The 19,867-nt window shown below is 42.2% G+C and overlaps 1 protein-coding gene across 3 annotated transcripts in view; it reads right to left on the bottom strand.

Moving 5' to 3' along the window:
- cdh13 (cadherin 13, H-cadherin (heart)) overlaps positions 1-19,867 on the bottom strand; it is a 1,230,859-nt gene that overhangs the window by 121,153 nt on the left and 1,089,839 nt on the right. For all 3 annotated transcript variants that reach the window (XM_063067141.1, XM_063067142.1, XM_063067140.1), the window contains exons 9-10: positions 19,476-19,658; positions 5,639-5,892 (exon numbers count right to left, since the gene is read on the bottom strand). In XM_063067141.1, the coding sequence (XP_062923211.1) occupies positions 5,639-5,892; positions 19,476-19,658 (437 nt within the window). The remainder of the gene's footprint in view (positions 1-5,638; positions 5,893-19,475; positions 19,659-19,867) is intronic.

Here is a 19,867-nt window from a genome sequence, read left to right as displayed (position 1 = left end):
CTCCCCCCCCCCACCACCCCTATCTCCTCATGCTTTGGGCTATTATGTATGCCCTTAGAACCCAGACCAGGTTAAGTTTAGATGTCAGGTTTCTTCTTTTAAACTTCTAATAAACATCTACAATTTATTCAATAGAGTTGATTGACATATTGATAACTTCCTTTTTGCTGGCAGTTTGGTCTATTCATCAAACAACTGTGTGAACAAATAAAACCTTCTAATCTTCTGTCTCACACGAGGTTTGCTAATTTTAAGCCTGAAGTTTCTATTTCTGAACATTCAGTCCAAGTTAAATATCTGCTATCATTTCTGCTTCTCAGCATTTTAATGACTTGGATTATGTCGCTGCTAATATTCTTCAATCAAAGTAGACTGGATTTTGCAGCTCAGTTGTATGATTCAAAGATACCACATGACAGAACAAAGGAAGTCTTCCCGGAGATGAAATAAAATGTGTTCAATTGAAAGCAAAAGCTTCAAAGCTGCACTAACTTCAAATGCACAGAGGATGCTAGCCTGATTATTTCAAGATATACATAATGCATATGAGGGAATATGCATATAAAAAACCTTGCCTCAAACTGCAAACCTGTGTTGTGCAAGACATTATGGCACACCAGGAACAAATGTGAAGGCTAGCACCCCAGATTTTGCAGGAATAGATGATTTAATGTCAATATGAAAATCATCTTAAAAGTTATTGTGCACCCAAAATGATCTTCAATTCAGTCATGCCAGATGAGTGCACAGAACTTAATTTCTACAATGGAGGAGTGTTTTCATAGTCATATGAGTAACTCCCTGCACTGAAACTAGTTGAGGAAAATAAGTAACATACATCAAAGTTGCTGGTGAACGCAGCAGGCCAGGCAGCATCTATAGGAAGAGGCGCAGTCGACGTTTCAGGCCGAGACCCTTCGTCAGGACTGGGTAGCTGGGTAGCCTCCAACCTGATGGCATGAACATTGACTTCTCTAACTTCCGCTAATGTCCCACCTCCCCCTCGTACCCCATCCGTTATTTATTTTTATACACATACTCTTTCTTTCACTCTCCTTTTTCTCCCTCTGTCCCTCTGACTATACTCCTTGCCCATCCTCTGGTTTCCCCCACCCCTTGTCTTTCTCCCCGGACCTCCTGTCCCATGATCCTCTCATATCCCTTTTGCCAATCACCTGTCCAGCTCTTGGCTCCATCCCTCCCCCTCCTGTCATCTCCTATCATTTTGGATCTCCCGCTCCCCCTCCCACTTTCAAATCTCTTACTAACTCTTCCTTCAGTTAGTCCTGACGAAGGGTCTCGGCCTGAAACGTCGACTGCGCCTCTTCCTATAGATGCTGCCTGGCCTGCTGCGTTCACCAGCAACTTTGATGTATGTTGCTTGAATTTCCAGCACCTGCAGAATTCCTTTTGTTTGAGGAAAATAAGTGTTGTAGCTCTCACACTAACAACCAAATGAAGCAGATTGGATATCCTTTGGACACTTTCTTTTCTCTTAATAAACATGTCACACATGTAGCATTGCTGGGGATTAAAAAAGATCAAGGAAGACAATTATCTTCTCCATCTCTTCAAAACTGGAGGTACATGAGCCACAAAATGCAATATAATTAAACTGCCTACCTAAGGAAAGATAAAAGGTTTAAACTTAACCTACTCTGCCTAGCGAATAGTCAGACTACATAGTCCATGGACAATAACTGTACTTTTAATGTTCTCAATGTTTTAAGGACTGTTTTATGTTTCTAGCTACTGACGAACTTTTCAATAGTCTGGGAACTGAAAGTTCCCAAAGAAGGCTGCTTGAAGGACTTAAATTGAAATAATGCCTCACGACTTTCCATCTCAGTGACATCTTAAATACCATTGTTGACATTTAATTTACCAAATGTAGCTAGTATCTGAGAGAATGAATAAGGGGAATACTGAAAACAGGTTAAGGTCACACACACAATTTATAGCTATCCCATTCCTAATGCCTGAGTTAGATTAAAATAAGTGAAATAATTACTTCCAATTAAAGTAATGTAATCATTCTGGTGCAGTTGATATATATTTAATCTTAAAATGCAGTATCATCGTGATGTAAACTGCACCACCACAATGTCTCTGACACGAATTAGACCAAAATTACCTTACCATCTGTAAAAGAAGGCTCAAAAATAAATTACACCTCCTTTCAGTGGTTGACATAGGTACTTCATGATCAACATTTATTTTTAAGAATAAATTTGCCGGCTTAACTTTCAGTAAAACATGTTAATCGATTAGCTTATTACTACTTACTTTAACCGCAAATCTATAATAAATATTCACAATATAACAAATATTCTCAGTCATCAGGCTTACCGTACGTTGTAACAACATTATAAACCTTTGCCTTTCAATTAACTACAGTTAACTGCGGCTAGACCATTTTTCCTGTTAGTGTTTGTGTGTCAAAGATATATTTAGACCATAAGACAAAGGAGCAGAAGTCGGCCATTCGGCCCATCGAGTCTGCTCCGCCATTTTCTCATGAGCTGATCTATTCTCCCATTTAGTCCCATTCCCCCGCCTTCTCACCATAACCTTTGATGCCCTGGCTACTGATAGGTAATTTGTTGTAAATTATCTATTAAATCTTTAGCTGTTGGCCAGTGGTCATTTACTTGGATGTATTTTAATATAGTTTCCCAATCTATCATTGACAACTGATGGGTCACTTATTTTTAAGTTGCTTTGTCTTGATAAGATCATGATTTCACTTCTCGTCTATATCTATATATATAAAGTTCTGTGTTGAGTATTCTCCCAGAGACTCCCTTACTACCAGGTTATGAATAACCCATCTTATTGCACACTACTAAATATTTAAAATTGCTATTTTCTCATTGGTTAACTAAAACTCTTCCTTATATATTCCATGCTGTTTGTCCTTCACATCATCATTGCTGATTTTGCTTACCCAGTCTATATGCAGATTGAAGTCCCTTGTAAGAAGACACAAACAACAGGAATATATATATTTTATATATTGGTGAGACCCGACACAGACTGGGAGACCGCTTTGCTGAACTACCTATGCTCTGTCCGCCAGAGAAAGCAGGATCTCCCAGTGGCCACACATTTTAATTCCACATCCCATTCCCATTCTGACATGTCTATCCACGGCCTCCTCTACTGTAAAGATGAAGCCACACTCAGATTGGAGGAACAACACCTTACATTCCGTCTGGGTAGCCTCCAACCTGATGGCATGAACATTGACTTCTCTAACTTCCGCTAATGTCCCACCTCCCCCTCGTACCCCATCCGTTATTTATTTTTATACACATACTCTTTCTTTCACTCTCCTTTTTCTCCCTCTGTCCCTCTGACTATACTCCTTGCCCATCCTCTGGTTTCCCCCACCCCTTGTCTTTCTCCCCGGACCTCCTGTCCCATGATCCTCTCATATCCCTTTTGCCAATCACCTGTCCAGCTCTTGGCTCCATCCCTCCCCCTCCTGTCTTCTCCTATCATTTTGGATCTCCCGCTCCCCCTCCCACTTTCAAATCTCTTACTAACTCTTCCTTCAGTTAGTCCTGACGAAGAGTCTCGGCCTGAAACGTCGACTGTACCTCTTCCTAGAGATGCTGCCTGGCCTGCTGCGTTCACCAGCAACTTTGATGTGTGTTCCTTGTAAGAAGACCTAACTTTTCTGGATCTACTGGTATTGACTTCCTCTAAGCTCTTTCAACCCAAAATGATGATGATGCCCTGCATTGCACCAGAGTCCTGCACAGCATAATGTAACCACAAAGGTAGAACAAGGTCCACTCACAAAAATGTTGCGGCAACCAAAACAGCCTGATAGACCATGTTAACTGGATTTATTAGTCGGCACAATTGTTAAGGACTTTAAATACTTCTGCATGTGCCTGACATTCAATGATGTTCAAAAACTCCTGAAAATTAATGAAAATTGAAAAATGTTTTAAAACCTCGCAGAAGTTAAACCACAAAAACATTAAAAAATTAAAACCATTCAAAACATTAAGTAACTTGTTGCAATTACTTCCCTCTCTATAAGTGAATGGTTTCAATGGCGTCAGGTCTAACCTGGTTCAGATTTATTGGGTAAATTAGTTAGTGTAGACACTGAGGTACAGTACTGCACTGAATTCATTCTTCATCACGAAGTCTCCATGAGGAGTTCATTCGGGAACAGCAAAGTATAAGCAGCATGGGAATCATTCAGGACCTCCACATTTACCTGAGACGCCCAAATTACATGGCTTTTGAGCTGAGAACTGCTAGCATGTCACAACAAGCTTTGATCTGATGTTTAATATGTTGATATAACTTGACAATCCCTTTTTAAATACTTTGTGGAAGAGGTGTTTAAAATTAGGTTCAGTCATCTTAGTGACTTGGAATTTATTCTATTCCTAGTTGATATTAACTTATCTTCAGCAGTACCTTGTTTGAATTTCCAACAAAATGCAACGCTGACCTACTTAACATTCAAATATTGTAACACAATGATGTAATCTTAACAATATTTTTAGGATTCCCATACTGCCTATGTCTCATAGAAAACTCAGGTGGAAGAAACCTTGAGCTGGAGGAGTCAAAGTAAATAAAAACTTCTACCAGATTTCTCTGTGGATCAGGTTGTCTTTCGAATGCTTCAGAGCATAATGTCCTGACGATAATTTTGCACTGTACACAAATCTCTCATAGGACACTGCAATGAAACAGTATGTTCAACGTGATACAGGTTAGAAACATTGAAAGAGAGTGAGCTATATCTTTTTTTCGTTTACACACAAAATGCTGGAGGAAATCAGCAAGCCAGACAGCATCTATAGAAAAGAGTTAACAGTCGATGTTTTGGGCCAAGACCCTTCATCAGGAGCTCCTCCAGCATTTTATGTGCATTATTTTGATTTCCAGAATCTGCAGATTACCTCTTGTTTGACATTTCTTTCGTTTGTTAATCCAGAAATCACAGCTCTGGTATTTTCATATTAATATTCACTGTATCAATTGTCTCCTGGTCTTGAAATCATTTTTATTGGTAGAAAAAATATTTCAACTTGTAATTCTGTTTTTTTTAATTTTTGAGATACTTTGAATATTGATTTATCCCCTTAATGACAATTATGACCTGAAAAACACTTACAGCTTATAAATTTTAAGAATACTGCATCTCAAGCAGTTATTCAAAGTATGATTTCATATAAACCATAATCTGAGCACAAATAGTGTAGCTCATATTAAAATCAAACCTTAATCTACTTCATCCTCCAATCTGACTCTGTATGGCTATAGTACATTACTTGGACGTGTGTGCCTTGTGATTCTGTCTGCTTTCTGTGCACATCTGAAGAACTATAAAATAAATACAATATTTTGACATCCATATGTCATATTAACTTTGCTTATCCTTGGCCATTAGATTTTGAATCATGTAAACTCCAGGAGTATAAATTCAGTCTGTTGAAGCTTGTAATTGTGTCGCATCATAACATATGCATACAGTGTGCTTCAAAAATTCAAGTCAATGGAACTAAATTTCAGAAATGTGATTTCAGAATCATACATGTACAGCCCTGCTAACACATAAAACAAAAGGTAAGTTTTTTAGTGAGTTACATTATTAAACACTTACTTAATTGTCTGCTTCTGTAGAATATCTTGATCAGTTGCATTCAATGTCACAACAACACTGCCTATTGGGATGTCCTCCGGTTTGACTACATTTGTTGGGTCTGGATTGAAAATAGGTGGTTCATTGGCATCAACAACTGTGACTTGTACTGTGGTGGTAGAACTGGGGCCATAACTGATCTCTGGCATGATTGGGTCTTCATTCTCCACTTTAATTAGCAGTGTGTGAAATGCAGATCTTTCATAATCCAAAGACTGGAAAAGAAGCAATTGAAAATATTTCAATAACACACATCATGAAGCAAATTAAAAATTCAGTACTTCCTAATTATAGGTACAAACCATATCTTTTCAATGAAAGTAATTGGCTGAAATTATTCTTCACTAAGAGCGGATCGTATTTAAAATACTTTATCATTGCTTGAACAAATTGGTGAATACAAAGGTAAATTTATTCCAGAAGATCCTTATGTGCATTTAAGAATCAAGTAAATGAAACATATTGTTCTTTCTCCTTACTGCACAAACAACAGAGTACATGCAATATCTTGGGTAGTTCCATCATTTCCTTGTTATTATTCATGTTTTTATTTCTGTAGGTCAGTGGTGACAACCTTTTGCAACTGGCTTTCAACCTTAACTTAGAACTGACCTCCTTCAACATTAATTTAGGCAGGGCCCTTAGTATTATAAAGGATCCCACCCATCCATTCAGCATCTTCTTTGACTTTCTACCATCGGGCAGGAGACTATGATGCATAAAAACAAGAACGGTTAGAATGAAGAACAGTTTCTTCCCCCAGGCCACTAGGCTTCTGAAGTCCCTGCTGCATCATATTTGAAGTGTCACTGGTTAATCTGTTTCATACTTTAAAATATTTACTATTGTAGCCCCCCCGGCCACCCTCAGGGTCGCTCGGCTCGCTGTCGTCTAGGGAAACAGCCTCGGCCCCGCCAAACTGGATAATTCGTTTGTGTGGATGCTGTGTGAGGTACCCCACCCCGCCCAAATAACAGACAATACACCAGATGCAATTAAATGATTTACAGTTTATACATATTACTGGAACTATATAATTAAAAGAAAATAAAATATAAAAGGAAAATAAAAGGCGCCACACTTATCAAAGTTCAATCTCTTCGTGCACAAAAACCGTTGGAGCTCAAGGACCTTCTTCTTCACCCCGCGACCCCCTCGGACCACCTCGACCAGCCGCCTGGGACCAACAACGGTGGTCGACCAGACGCTCCACATGAGTCCGTCTCCATCTCCTCGCCAAACGTCCCGCTCGGGGCCCGACTCCGTTAGCAGACTCACAGCACCTCGTCCATCCTCTGTCTCGCTCTCCCACCTTCTGCCCCCAAAACCCCGCGCATACAGTATCTTCAAATACACCAAAACCATAACAACTATCCCAATTGGTTAATAGCACTCTCTTATCACACTCTAAAGCAAAAACAAACCGCTAGCGCAAACTTTCTCAGCGTTTAACACAACAAAGCCGCATTCCCCAGATTAACATAACAAAGACGCCATTTTAATTAGCCTCCGCAGTAACATAAAAGTCGAAACCCCCTTACACTCTCCCCCCACCAAATAAAGTCATGTCCTCATGACTTCTAAATAACTCGCCACCCAGTCCTACAGACACACAACACACACAGACACAGATACACACAGTGACAGTGCTCCCCAAACAGTGGACCTTACTCCCGTCCCACTGGCGCTAAATAGGCCAACCTATCTGGGAGCTTCTTAACCCTCTGAGACCTCCGTACCCCCTCACCTAAACCCAAAAGGTTCAGACACTACTAGGGATACCTCGAGCCTGCTTGCCAACTCCTCTCTCACTCAGGCCACCACTATAGCTCGGAGCCCCCAGTCCCGTCCGTGTCCAGGGCCCCGCCTCTCCTCCGTCTTGATCCTGCCGTAACTCAGACTGCCCACAGCTAGCCCTCCCCACTACACCTGACTCAGTAGGAGAAGGGCCAAAGGTCTCTTCCTCAATCACGGGGAAGTTAGCGAAAGGCAGCATGTTCCACATGTGCAGCACATCATCCTTCGAATCCGTATTCTTCCTCATTCCCTCGATCGGTAGCTGCTATTTGAGTTTCTCCAAACTGAAACATTTAGCCGGGGCTACCCCTTCAGCCTCCTGCAGTCAAGACGTCAGCTTATTCGGAGACTCCTTCAACTCTCGCCACAGCCTCAGCAGTTCTGACTCAGGGTTCTTGGCCATCTCCATCTGGGACGCAGTTACCCCACCAGCTTCTTCCACCCTGACCTGAAAAGCAGCAGTTAAAGAATGTTCAGCCTCCGGTTGTTTCTTCCTGAGGGCGTCTTCCAGGTCAACTTTCAGTTTTTCCACTTCATTTAAACTCGCGATAGTCACCTTCAGGTTCCTTTCAAGCGTCCGCCTCCCTTTTCCGAGATCTGTCCTCCATTTCTTCACCTCCTCGGGAGTGTAGTCAAACTCCCCTCCCTGGGCTCTCGGTTTTCTGTTGACCTTAGTCAGAACACTTCCTTGATCTTCCCCAACTTGTAAATCTTCCAATCTGTTCTGAATGGACGTCTTGAGTTTCTACTGATCCCTTCGAAGGTGGGTCATTGTTTCTTCTCGCTGGATTAATTCATCAGTACATGACTGCAGTGCGGTGCAAATCCCCTCTCTTCCCTGTGTCTCATTCAGATGGACGACCTGGGTTTCCATCCCCCGGTCCACCACCGTCTGTCCCAACACCAGGAAGTTCAACTGCTATGTCGGGTCATTTTCCTCACATTGCACCAAACTCCTCCGGCCAAAAACTCCTCCACATTTGACACTTCGCTTCGGTCGCCCGGGCTCAGCCACTCGCCTCGCCTCATAGTCCCCTCAAGCAAATCCAAGCTCTAGGCCGTCATCCACATACGTCAAAACTCCACACACCTTCACTTCCCCCATGGTCTTCCTCATGCCCCGCGGGAAGGATGCAGGGGCTCCGGATATGCCCTTGGGCATCTTTTCGGATGGGAAGAATCCTAGGGAACTAGTAAAGGCCATCTTCAGCTCAACAGCCGCACTCTTCAGGATCTGGCAACATCCACTCCTCAGATGCAGCACATTAAACCATATCACATAATCCACACACACGCTGCCTTCATCTTCCATGCCGCCAGGGTCCAGTTGCCGTGACCTCTCTCTCACTGAGGTGTCTTCAGCGGTCAACTCCCCTCCCTCGTGGTAGTTCGGAGCATCTACTAAGAGGGTCTCACCCTCAGCTACTTTCCCCAAGCTGTACCACCGCTGGGTCTCGTTTAAATTCGGTACTGGCTCAAGGCTGCTACACACGTCTTCAGAAGCAACTCGACACGCTGGGTGCCCAGACAATGCCCCCATGACTTCCAGGGTCATTAACCAATCATCGTCTTCTGGATAACTACTGCCACTAGTACCCAAAGTCTCCGGTGCCCTTGCGGTTGTCAAGGATAAATGCTTCAGACACCGGTTGTAAAACGAACTGTACAACAACTTGATCTATGCCCCGGGGTCGAGGATAGCTTTAGCATCGCTTCCCTCTATCCATAGCGACACCCTGGGGCATGGTTCCTCTAAGCCTTCAGGAATAGGGTCTTTTTCTTTCGGAAGTTCATCGGTACATTGCTGGGAACGTACTTCCCCAGAGACCCCAAGCCGTTCCCCCACTGGGCCTCCACTAAGTTTCCCGACACCTCTCTGATCAGCTGAACAACTGAAGGAGGGGCTGATCCCCTGAAATGATCCCCCTGGCACTGCAAGCAATTTAGCCGCCCTCCTAGCCAGAGAAGACACACTGAAAACTTTCCCCCCTCTTTCAAATAACTGACAGCTGTCACTACGGTGTAAGTGAACCTGACATCTCTAACACCGTCACCAGCCCACCTACTCAATCTTTCAACCAATCCCTGTCGCTCTCCCTCCATCGAGCACTGCCACTCATCTAACAACTGAGAGATCCGCTCCGCCCACGTCTCACACACCTCCACCCCTCTTGGGGTGGTCACTATCCCAAGTGCCAGGCGGAGCCTGCCAGAGCTAGAACATTTATTCGCAGACTCTACCTCCAAATCAGACCACTCTTTCTTCTCTCTCCCAACTACATGGACAGCCCCTAGTGCCACCTCCAACTCGTCAATGCTAGTCTGAACTCGAACAAAGACCTCACCCACCACGCATACAGCAATCACCAGCAAATAACCCACAGAGACACACATTACAAATTTAAACAGGGCACCCACACAGCATACCAGCAGACTCAATCCCGGACAAAGCCCACAATGTAGCCCCCCCCCGGCCACCCTCAGGGTCGCTCGGCTCGCTGTCGTCTAGGGAAACAGCCTCGGCCCCGCCAAACTGGATAATTCGTTTGTGTGGATGCTGTGTGAGGTACCCCACCCCGCCCAAATAACAGACAATACACCAGATGCAATTAAATGATTTACAGTTTATAGATATTACTGGAACTATATAATTAAAAGAAAATAAAATATAAAAGGAAAATAAAAGGCGCCACACTTATCAAAGTTCAATCTCTTCGTGCACAAAAACCGTTGGAGCTCAAGGACCTTCTTCTTCACCCCGCGACCCCCTCGGACCACCTCGACTGGCCACCTGGGACCAACAACGGTGGTCGACCAGACGCTCCACACGAGTCCGTCTCCGTCTCCTCGCCGAATGTCCCGCTCGGGGTCCGACCCCGTTAGCGGACTCACAGCACCTCGTCCATCCTCTGTCTCGCTCTCCCGCCTTCTGCCCCAAAACCCCGCGCATACAGTATCTTCAAATACACCAAAACCATAACAACTATCCCAATTGGTTAATATCACTCTCTTATCACACTCTAAAGCAAAAACAAACTGCTAGCGCAAACTTTCTCAGCGTTTAACACAACAAAGCCGCATTCCCCAGATTAACATAACAAAGACGCCATTTTAATTAGCCTCCGCAGTAACGTAAAAGTCGAAACCCCCTTACACTATTAATGCACTTTAGTTTGTTATTTATGTGTGATTCATCTGTAGATTTCATCCTTACCTTCATAAGCTATGGTGTGCTCTCTGTGTTATATGTACTACTGTGCTTTACACTGTGGTTTGAAGAAACGTCTCGTTTCTATATACATGATATTGTTATATATGTTATATACATGTGAGAATTAAATGACAATAAACTTGACTTGACTTGACAATTAGCACTTTCTGTGGGACTCATTGGATAATGAACAGTTTGGGCCTCAACATTAACCTCTGTGCTACCCCTTTAATCTCAGCCCCACAACGTAAAAATTACTCATAATACCTACTCTTTTTTATTTCATTCACCTTCTGGGTTCTAGCCAAGCCAGAATTTATTGTTCATCTTCAATCCCCTTGGGGAAAGCAGTAGTGAGCTGCCTTCTTGAACTGCTGCACTCCATCCAGTAAAGGTGCTGCCACAGTGTTGTTGAGGAGGAAGCTGTCGGATTCAGTTTGACTGAAATGAAGGGCCAGTGATTGGCCTGTGATGAAGCCAATGATTGGGTACAAATGCAGACAGAGCAAAGAATTAAACTGTACCAGAGGCAAAATTCAAGAGGGTGAAGAATGCAGGGCTGAAGGTGCTATATTTAAATCAGAATGAGGTGGACAAACTTTGTGGTGCTATTAAATATTAGTCGGTATGACACTGTGGCATCACTTAAGTCGTGGCTGAAAGATAGCCATAGTTGGAAACTTAACATCAAAGGATATACTTTCTATGAAAAGGACAGGCAGGAAGGCATAGGCAGTGGTGTGGCTCTGTTGGTTATAGATGGAATTGCATCTTTAGAAAGAGGTAACATAGGGTCAGAGAATCTTTGTGGGTGGAGTTAAGAAACTGCAAGGGTAAAAAGAAACATTATGGGAATCACATTTAGGCCTCCAAATAGTAGCCAAGATGTGGGGTTGAGGTTGCAAAGGCATGTAATAAGGGTAATGTCAGAATTGTAATGGCGGACTTCAATATACAAAGAGATTTGGAAAATTAGGTTGGTGTCGGATCACAAGAGAGGAGATTTGTTGAATGCCTATGAGATGGCTTTTTAGAGCAGCTTGTGTTTGAGCCTGCTCAGGGAAAGGCCATCTAAGGTTGGATGTTGTGTAATAACCCAGATATTATTGGAGAGCTTACTGTAAAGGAATCCTTAGGTGCCAGTGCTCATAATATGACTGAATTTGTACTGCAGTTTGAGAGGGAGAAGCAGCTCTCACATGTATCAGTAACACAATGGAGTAAAGGGTATTACAGAGGCATGGGAGAGGAGATTGCCCAGGTGGATTGTAGGAGGATACTGGTGGGGATGATGGCAGAACAGAGATGGCTGAAATTTCTGGGAATAGTTCACAAGGCGCCTGATAGATATGCCCACAGAGGGAGTAGTTCTCAAATGGCAGGGGAAGGCAATCTTGGCTGACAAGGGAAGTTAAGGACTGCATAAAAGCCAAGGCAAGGGCATATAAGGTACCAAAAGTAAGAGGGAAGTTGGATGATTGGGAAGTCTTTAAAATCGAACAAAAGGCAACTAAAAAGCTATAAAAAAAGAAAAGGTGAAATATGTGGGCAAACTAGCCAATAATATAAAGCGGAATACTAACAGTTCTTTTCAGTTATATAAAGAGTAAAAGGGAGGTGAGAGTTGGTATTGGACCACTGGAAAATGATCCTGGTGAGGTAGGAATGGGAGGACGAAGAAATGGCAGATGAACTTGATGGGTATTTTGCATCAGTCTTCACTGTGGAAGACACCAGCAGTGTGGCAGAGGTCTGTGAGTGTCAGGGAGCAGGGTTGGTGACATTGCTAAGTGCCATTGCAAAGGAAAAAGTGCTAGGAAAATTCAAAGGTCTTAAGGTGGATAAGTCAGATCAGATGAACTACATCTCAGAGTCCTGAGAGAGGTTGCTGAAGAGATAGTGGATGCACTGCTCATGATCTTTCAAGAATCGCTTGATTCTGGCATGGTCCCAGAGGACTGAAAGATTGCAAATGTCACGCCACTTTAAAGAAGGGAGGAGGGCAAAAGAAAGGAAATTACAGGCCAGCTAGCCTAACCTCTGTGGATGGGAAAGTGTTGGAGTCTATTATTAAGGATGAAGTTTCAGGATTATTGGAGACTAATGATAAAATAAGTCAAAGTTAGCATGGCCTCTGTAAAGGGAAACCTTGCCTGATGAATCTGTTAGAATTCGAGGAAGTAAGAAGCAGGGTGGACAAAGAAAAGGCAGTGAATGTCATTGACTTAGATTTGCAGAAGGCATTTGATAAGGTGCCACACATGAGATGTTAAACAAGATAAAATCCTACAGCATTACAGGAAAGCCACTGGCATGAATGGCTGACAGGCAGGAAGGTTCAAGTGCGAATAAAGGGGGCCTTTTCTGGTTGGATCCCAGTGACTAGTGGTGTTAACGTAAGAATATAAGAAATAGGAGCAGGAGTAGGCCATCTGGCCCATCGAGCCTGATCCGCCATTCACTATGATCATGACTGATCTGGCCATGGTCTCATCTCCACCTACCTGCCTTTTCCCCATGACCCTTAATTCCCCTACTATGCAAAAATCTAACCAACCTTGTCTTAAATATATTTACTGAGGTACCCTCCACTGTTTCACTGGGCAGAAAATTCCACAGATTCACCACCCTCTGGGAAAAGCAGTTCCTCCTCTTCTCCGTCCTAAATCTACTCCCCCAAATCTTGAGGCCATGTCTCCTAGTTCTAGTCTCACCTATCAGTGGAAACAACTTTTCTGCCTCTATCTTATCTATCCCTTTCATAATTTTATATGTTTCGATAAGATCTACTCTTATTCTTCTGAATTTCAGCAAGTACAGTCTCAGGTGACTCAATCTCTCCTCATAGTCAAATCACCTCATCTCTGGAATCAACCTGGTGAACCTCCTCTGCGCAGCCTCCTCTGCATATCCTTCCTCAAGTAAGGAGACCAAAAGTGAACGCAGTACTCCAGGTGCGGCCTCATCAGTACCCTGTACAGTTGCAGCATAACCTCCCTGCTCTTAAACTCAATCTGTCTAGCAAAGAAGGCCAACATTCCATTTGCCTTCTTGATAGCCTGCTGCCCCTGCAAACCGACCTTTTGTGATTCATGCACAAGCAGTCCCAAGTACCTCTACACAGCAGCATGCTGCAGTTTTTTACCATTTAAATGATGATCTGCTGTTTCATTTTTCCTTCTAAGGTGGATGACCTTGCATTTACCAACATTGTATTCAATCTGCCAGACCCTTGCCCACTAACTTAACCTATCTATATCTCTCTGCAGGCTCTCCGTATCTTCTGCACAACATGCGTTTCCACTCAATTTAGTATCGTCAGCAAACTTAGATACACTACAATCAGTCCCACCTTCCAGATCAATAATGTATATCGTGAACAATTGCTGCCCAGCACCAACTCCTGTGGCACACCGTTCACCACTGATTGCCAACCAGTGAAACACCCATCCTGACGAAGGGTCTCGGCCTGAAACGTCGACTGTGCTTCTTCCTATAGATGCTGTCTGGCCTGCTGCATTCCACCAGCATTTTGTGTGTGTTGCTTGAATTTCTAGCATCTGCAGATTCCCTTGTGTTTGCATCTATCCCAACTCTCTGCTCCCTATTAGTAAATAAATCCTCTATCCACGCTAATACATCACCCCCAACTCCATGCATCCTTACCTTATGGATAAGTCTTTTATGCCTTCTGGAAATCCAAGTAGATAACATCCATTTGTTCCCCTCTGCCCATTGCATTCATTATATCCTCAAAGACCTCTTGCGTTCCTTGGGGTCAGTATTGGGACCACTACTTTTCACATTGTTTGCCAGTGATTTAGAGAATGGAACTGATGGCTTTGTGGCAAAGTTTGTGGATCATACAAAGATAGGTGGAGGGGTAGGTAGTACTGAGGAAGCAATGTGATTGCAGCAGGACTTGAACAAATTGGAAGAATGGGCAAAAAAGTGGCAGATGGAATACAATGTTGGGAAATGTACGACAATGCATTTTGGTAAAAGGAACAATAGTGTGGACTAGTATCTAAATAGGTAGAAGGTTCAAACATCGGGAGTGCAGAGGGACTTAGAAGTCCTCGTACAAGACTCCATGAAGGTTAATTTACAGGTTGAGTTTGTGTTAAGGGAGGCAAATGCAATTTCAAAGGGAATAGTATAGAAAAGCAAGGAGATAATGCTGGGGCTTTATAAAACACTCGCCAGGCTGCACTTGCTGCATTGTCAACAGTTTTGGGCTCTATATCTCAGAAAGTATGTGCTGTCATTGGAGAGAGTCCAGAGGAGGTTTAGGAGGATGATTGGGGAAAGAAAGGGTTAACATATGAGGAGTGTTTGGCAGCTTTGGACCTGTACACACTGGAATTTAGAAGAATGCAGCGGGTATCTCATTGAAAACTACCAAATGTTGAAAGGACTAGATAGGATGGACGTGGAGAGAATGTTTCCCATTGTGGGGGTATCCAGAATTAGAGGACAGCCACAAAATTGAGCAGTGACCTTTTGGAACAGAGGTAGGCAGGAGTCTTTTAACCAAAGAGTAGTGAACCTGTGGAATGCTCTGCCACAAACTGCAGTGGAGGCCAAGGAAGTGGGTATATTTAAGATGGAAGTTGATCATTTCCTGATCGGTCAGGGCATCCAAGAATAGGACGAGAAGTCAGGTGTATGGCGTTGAGTGGGTTCTGGGATCGGCCATGAAGGAATGGCTGAGTAGATTCAGTGGGCTGAATGGCCTAATTTTGCTCCTATGTCTTATGATCTTATGGATGTATTTGCAAGTCATGACCAGGAGTGGAATCTTAAACACAAGAAATTCTGCAGTTGCTGGAAATCTGCAGCAGCACACACAAAACACTGGAGGAACTCGACGGGTCAGACAGCATCATGGAGGGGAATAAGCAGTCAACATTTGGGGCTGAAAGCTTATGCTAGAAGATCACTGATGAAGCAGCTGAGAGTGGATGGGTCCAGGACACTGCCCTACATGATTCCCAAGGAATTGTCATGGAGAGCAGCTGATTGATGTGGGGGAAACTAGCACAATTTTGGTCCATTAATTAATGTTTACTGTATCTTCATTATATTACTCCAAATCTAATCTTCTGTCACTTTGTTAAATAGCCACTTATTTGACAACTTATTGAAGGCTTTTCGAAATTCCAAGCATACCATATCAACTAGATCTCCAGCATCTACTCTGCAACATCAAAAATTTTGAACAGATTTGCTGAAAATAACTTTCTTAAATCGAGGCTAACCTTTTGTCATGGTGCTGGGACAGTGCAAATGAAGGATCCTGTCTGAACTACACATTCAGAATATAATCTGCAAAAAATTAAGTGGGGTTTGAATAGAATGAATATAATTCCCAAAAGAGAATCAATAAACCAGAGAGGGAAATGAAGATACTAGATATAAGGATTAAAGATTTATTTCTTCCCACGTAAAGACTGTTGGAGAAGTCACTAACTGAAACGATCATAGAGAAAGAAAAGTCCACTGCATTTAAAATTCATTTGGATATGCGCCTGAAGTGAGACACTCTATACATCTGCAGTACCAAAGCTTGGATATGGGTTAGGGTAAATTGGGTCATTTCCTGCCAGGGTTAACATAATGGCCTTTTACAGCATAAAATGTCTACAATCTATACCAATGCATAAATGAAGGAATTGAGTATACTCAGCCAAATACAAAGGTAGGTGTAAAAGCAAGCAGTGAGTAGGACATGAAGTGCCTACGAAATGTAATAGATAGGCTAATGAAATAGCAGATACTGGATATATGACATACACTCTCCTTTTTAGAAATGGTCTCTTCTCCTCTGCCATTAGATTTCTTAATGGTCCATGAACTGAGAATCAGAATCACAATCAAATTTATTATCACTGATAGAGGTTGTGGAATTAGCTGTTTTGTAGCGCACTAGTATATTGCAATACATAAAATATACTATAACGTATAATATGAAATATATATTTTAAAATGAAGTAAGTCGTGCAAAAAGGGAGCAAAAGTAGTGAGGTAGTGCTCATGGTTCATTGTCCATTCAGAAATCTGATAGCAGTTGGGAAAAAGCTGCTTTTAGAACATTGAGTGTGTGACTTCAGGCTCCTGTACCTCCTCCCTGATAGCAGTAATGAGAAGTGGACGTGCCCTGGGTGGTCGGGGTCCTTAATGATGGACGGCACCTTTTTGAGGCATCACCTTTAGGAGATGTCCTGGATGATGGAGAGTCTGTGTCCATTATGGAGCTGGCTGAGTTTACAAACCTCTTGCACCTTTTTCTGATCCTGTGCAGTGACCCCTCCATACCAGATGGTGACGCAGTCAGTCAGAATGCTCTTCAAGGTACATCTGTAGAAATTTGCTAGAGTCTTTGGTGACATACCAAATCTCCTCAATCTCCTGATGAAGTATGACTGCTGATATGCTTTCTTTATAATTGCATTAATATGTTGGGCCCAGGATAGATCTTCTGACACCCAGGAACACTACCTCACTATTTTAAGATCATAAGACCATAAGACATAGGAGCAGAATTAGGCCATTTGGCCCATAGAGTCTGTTCCACCATTCAATAATGACTGATCCTTTTGTCCCCATCCTCAGCCCCATGTTCATCTATGCATCTTGCCCTCTTTTTTGCAGCATTTATTTATATATTTCTCATTGAAACATGAAGTACATTCTATGTATTGCACTGTACTGCTGCTGCAAAATGAAAATTTTCACAGCATATGTCAATGATAATATATCTGACTTTAGATATGAGGTTATCTATAAACGTTTGTATTTTGGTACAAAGAATAGGAAAGCAAACTATTATTTAAAGGGGGAAGGAGTGCAGGATGTTTGCTATACAAAAGATCCTTGGTAAATATGCATATAAACCGCATCAAGATAGCATGTAGCTACAGCATATCAATATGAAGTCAAAAGGAATTTAGTATTTTGTTTCAAGGAGAATGGAATCTATAAGGAGGAAATTATGATACAATTGTTCAGAATGGGGTTGATTGAGACTGGTCATAGAGTATTGCATATAGTTTGGACTTCTTATTTAGGGAGGGATATATTAGCAGTTCAGATAAATTTTGCTAAGTTGATTCCTAGGTTAGAGTTTACCTTATGAGGAAATGTCACTTAGCTATGTCTCCAATCAGAATAACCCAAAGGAGCTTTTACAGGAATGATACCAAGAGACTGTTTTCCCTTATGGAGACATCTAAAACTAATCAGAGGGAGGGGTACAGCTTCAAAATTAAGGGTTATGCACTTAAGGCAGATGAGGAAGATTTAGTAACAGAGGGTTGTGATTTTCTTTGGAATTAATTATTCCAGGAAGTTGCGGAAAATCATGAATATATTAAAGCTTGAACCACAGAGATTTTTAGACTACCATATAGCCAAAAGTTATGGGGAATGGATAGGGAAATGGAGTTAAGAGCAATGATTAGCTTACCAATGTTCATACTGGATAACAGAACAAGGTCAAAGGGCCTCATTGCTATTCCTGCTCCAATTTCTTTTGTTTTCATGCATTTCTGAGAAGTGTGTAAGTTAGGTGACATTTGCAATCTAGGCCACCATTCCTTTCTTAACTATATCCTCATCATGCTCAGATCAAAACGTAAGTAACAGAGGGATATCCATTTCAAATTTCATCAAAAATCTTAATGGGATTTATTTTTTTTTAATTTTAGGATTAATCTTTATCTTCCAATGTATGGAAAGTCAAGGAAATTGTTAACCTTGTAGCTGGGAAATGATATAAACTCAAAAATGTCTTTGTCAGTATAATAATCAAGCATTCAAAATTCTTGACATCAACCAATCATCCTATAATATTGACAGTCTATGAATATACACAGGAAGAACCCTTCCTTACTGGAACCAAACAAAAAGAACATATCTGCATCTCTAACGGCGGGAGGAGAGAGTGCAGCGCGCCGTGCGTGCACAGCCCTCTGGTGAAAAATGATATCATATCCGTTAAATAGGGGCCGTGGACAATTCTGATTTGATGGAGACAGACGTGAAAGTACAGAGGAACATCTGGAGAAATTTCTGAAACGCCCGTTCACTGCTGTCGTTACTGCGTGATCGTGAACCTTCCGGAAGGAAGGCCTCAATATCCCCCGTTTTGCCTGCTGTTGGCAAGCGAGATTGAAGTCGAATCGCTCGGATAGAGATGGTGCTCGGTACTTGGTGTCGGAGAGCTGATCGGAGGCTCGAGGTTTTCAGACGACTCAGAGTCGGACTGTGGTCGGGCATGGCAGGGAGAGTTTTTCTTCCTTCTCCCGTCTGCGTGAGATGTGGGACATTTGAGAGATTTTGAACTTTTTACTGTGCTCATGGACTGTTCTTCATCAAGTTATGGTATTGTTGCACTGTTGTAACTATATGTTATAATTATGTGGTTTTGTTAGTTTTTTCAGTCTTGGTCTGTCCTGTGTTTTGTGATATCACACCGGAGGAAATATTGTATCATTTCTTAATGCATGCATTACTAAATGACAATAAAAGAGGACTGCATGTCTTCATAATCATATAATGATTGAAGAGAATTATTAAAAATAAGAACCTATTAAAGAATGTGATCCCCTTACACATTAACATACAAGTTTCCCCATCAGCAGTGACTTGTGTACCTTGAATAATTTTGATGCCCAACTTCACACAGATATTATTGAATGGAATCGAGTGATCTTTCTTTCTCTCGCCTCCAGCACCCCTCCAACACCAGCAGAGTGTGCAATAAGCTGAGCACTAAAGGGTACTTACCTTATCAACAGATAACATTCCCTCATTAGTCTTTGGGTTGGTTTCAATCTTGAAATTCTGGTCAGGATTCCCATTGATTATAGTGTAGACAGCTCTCCACGCTCCAGTAGCTGGGTCGTCATTGTCCTCCACTGTAAGATTTACTATGATGCCAGTAAATCCTTCCTTCACTGTAGCTTGAAACTGAAATAAAAAGAGAACATTGCTATCATGAGGACTTCAGTCATGAATCAAAATAAATTACTCTCATTTTCTATGAACTTTGTGGTGATGTTATATATCCTTGAAATGCTCTGGTTTGTTATCAACAAATAACAAAAACATCATAGAAGATGTATTAACTAAGGTTGAAATGATTAGGACTTTATTCCTTGGAATGTAGAAGGTTGATG

This window comes from Mobula hypostoma, chromosome 14 (assembly GCF_963921235.1).
Source record: "Mobula hypostoma chromosome 14, sMobHyp1.1, whole genome shotgun sequence".
Lineage (NCBI taxonomy): Eukaryota > Metazoa > Chordata > Chondrichthyes > Myliobatiformes > Myliobatidae > Mobula > Mobula hypostoma.
The sequence above is the reverse complement of the archived record's forward strand: the minus strand, read 5'-3'. Positions and strand labels throughout refer to the sequence as shown.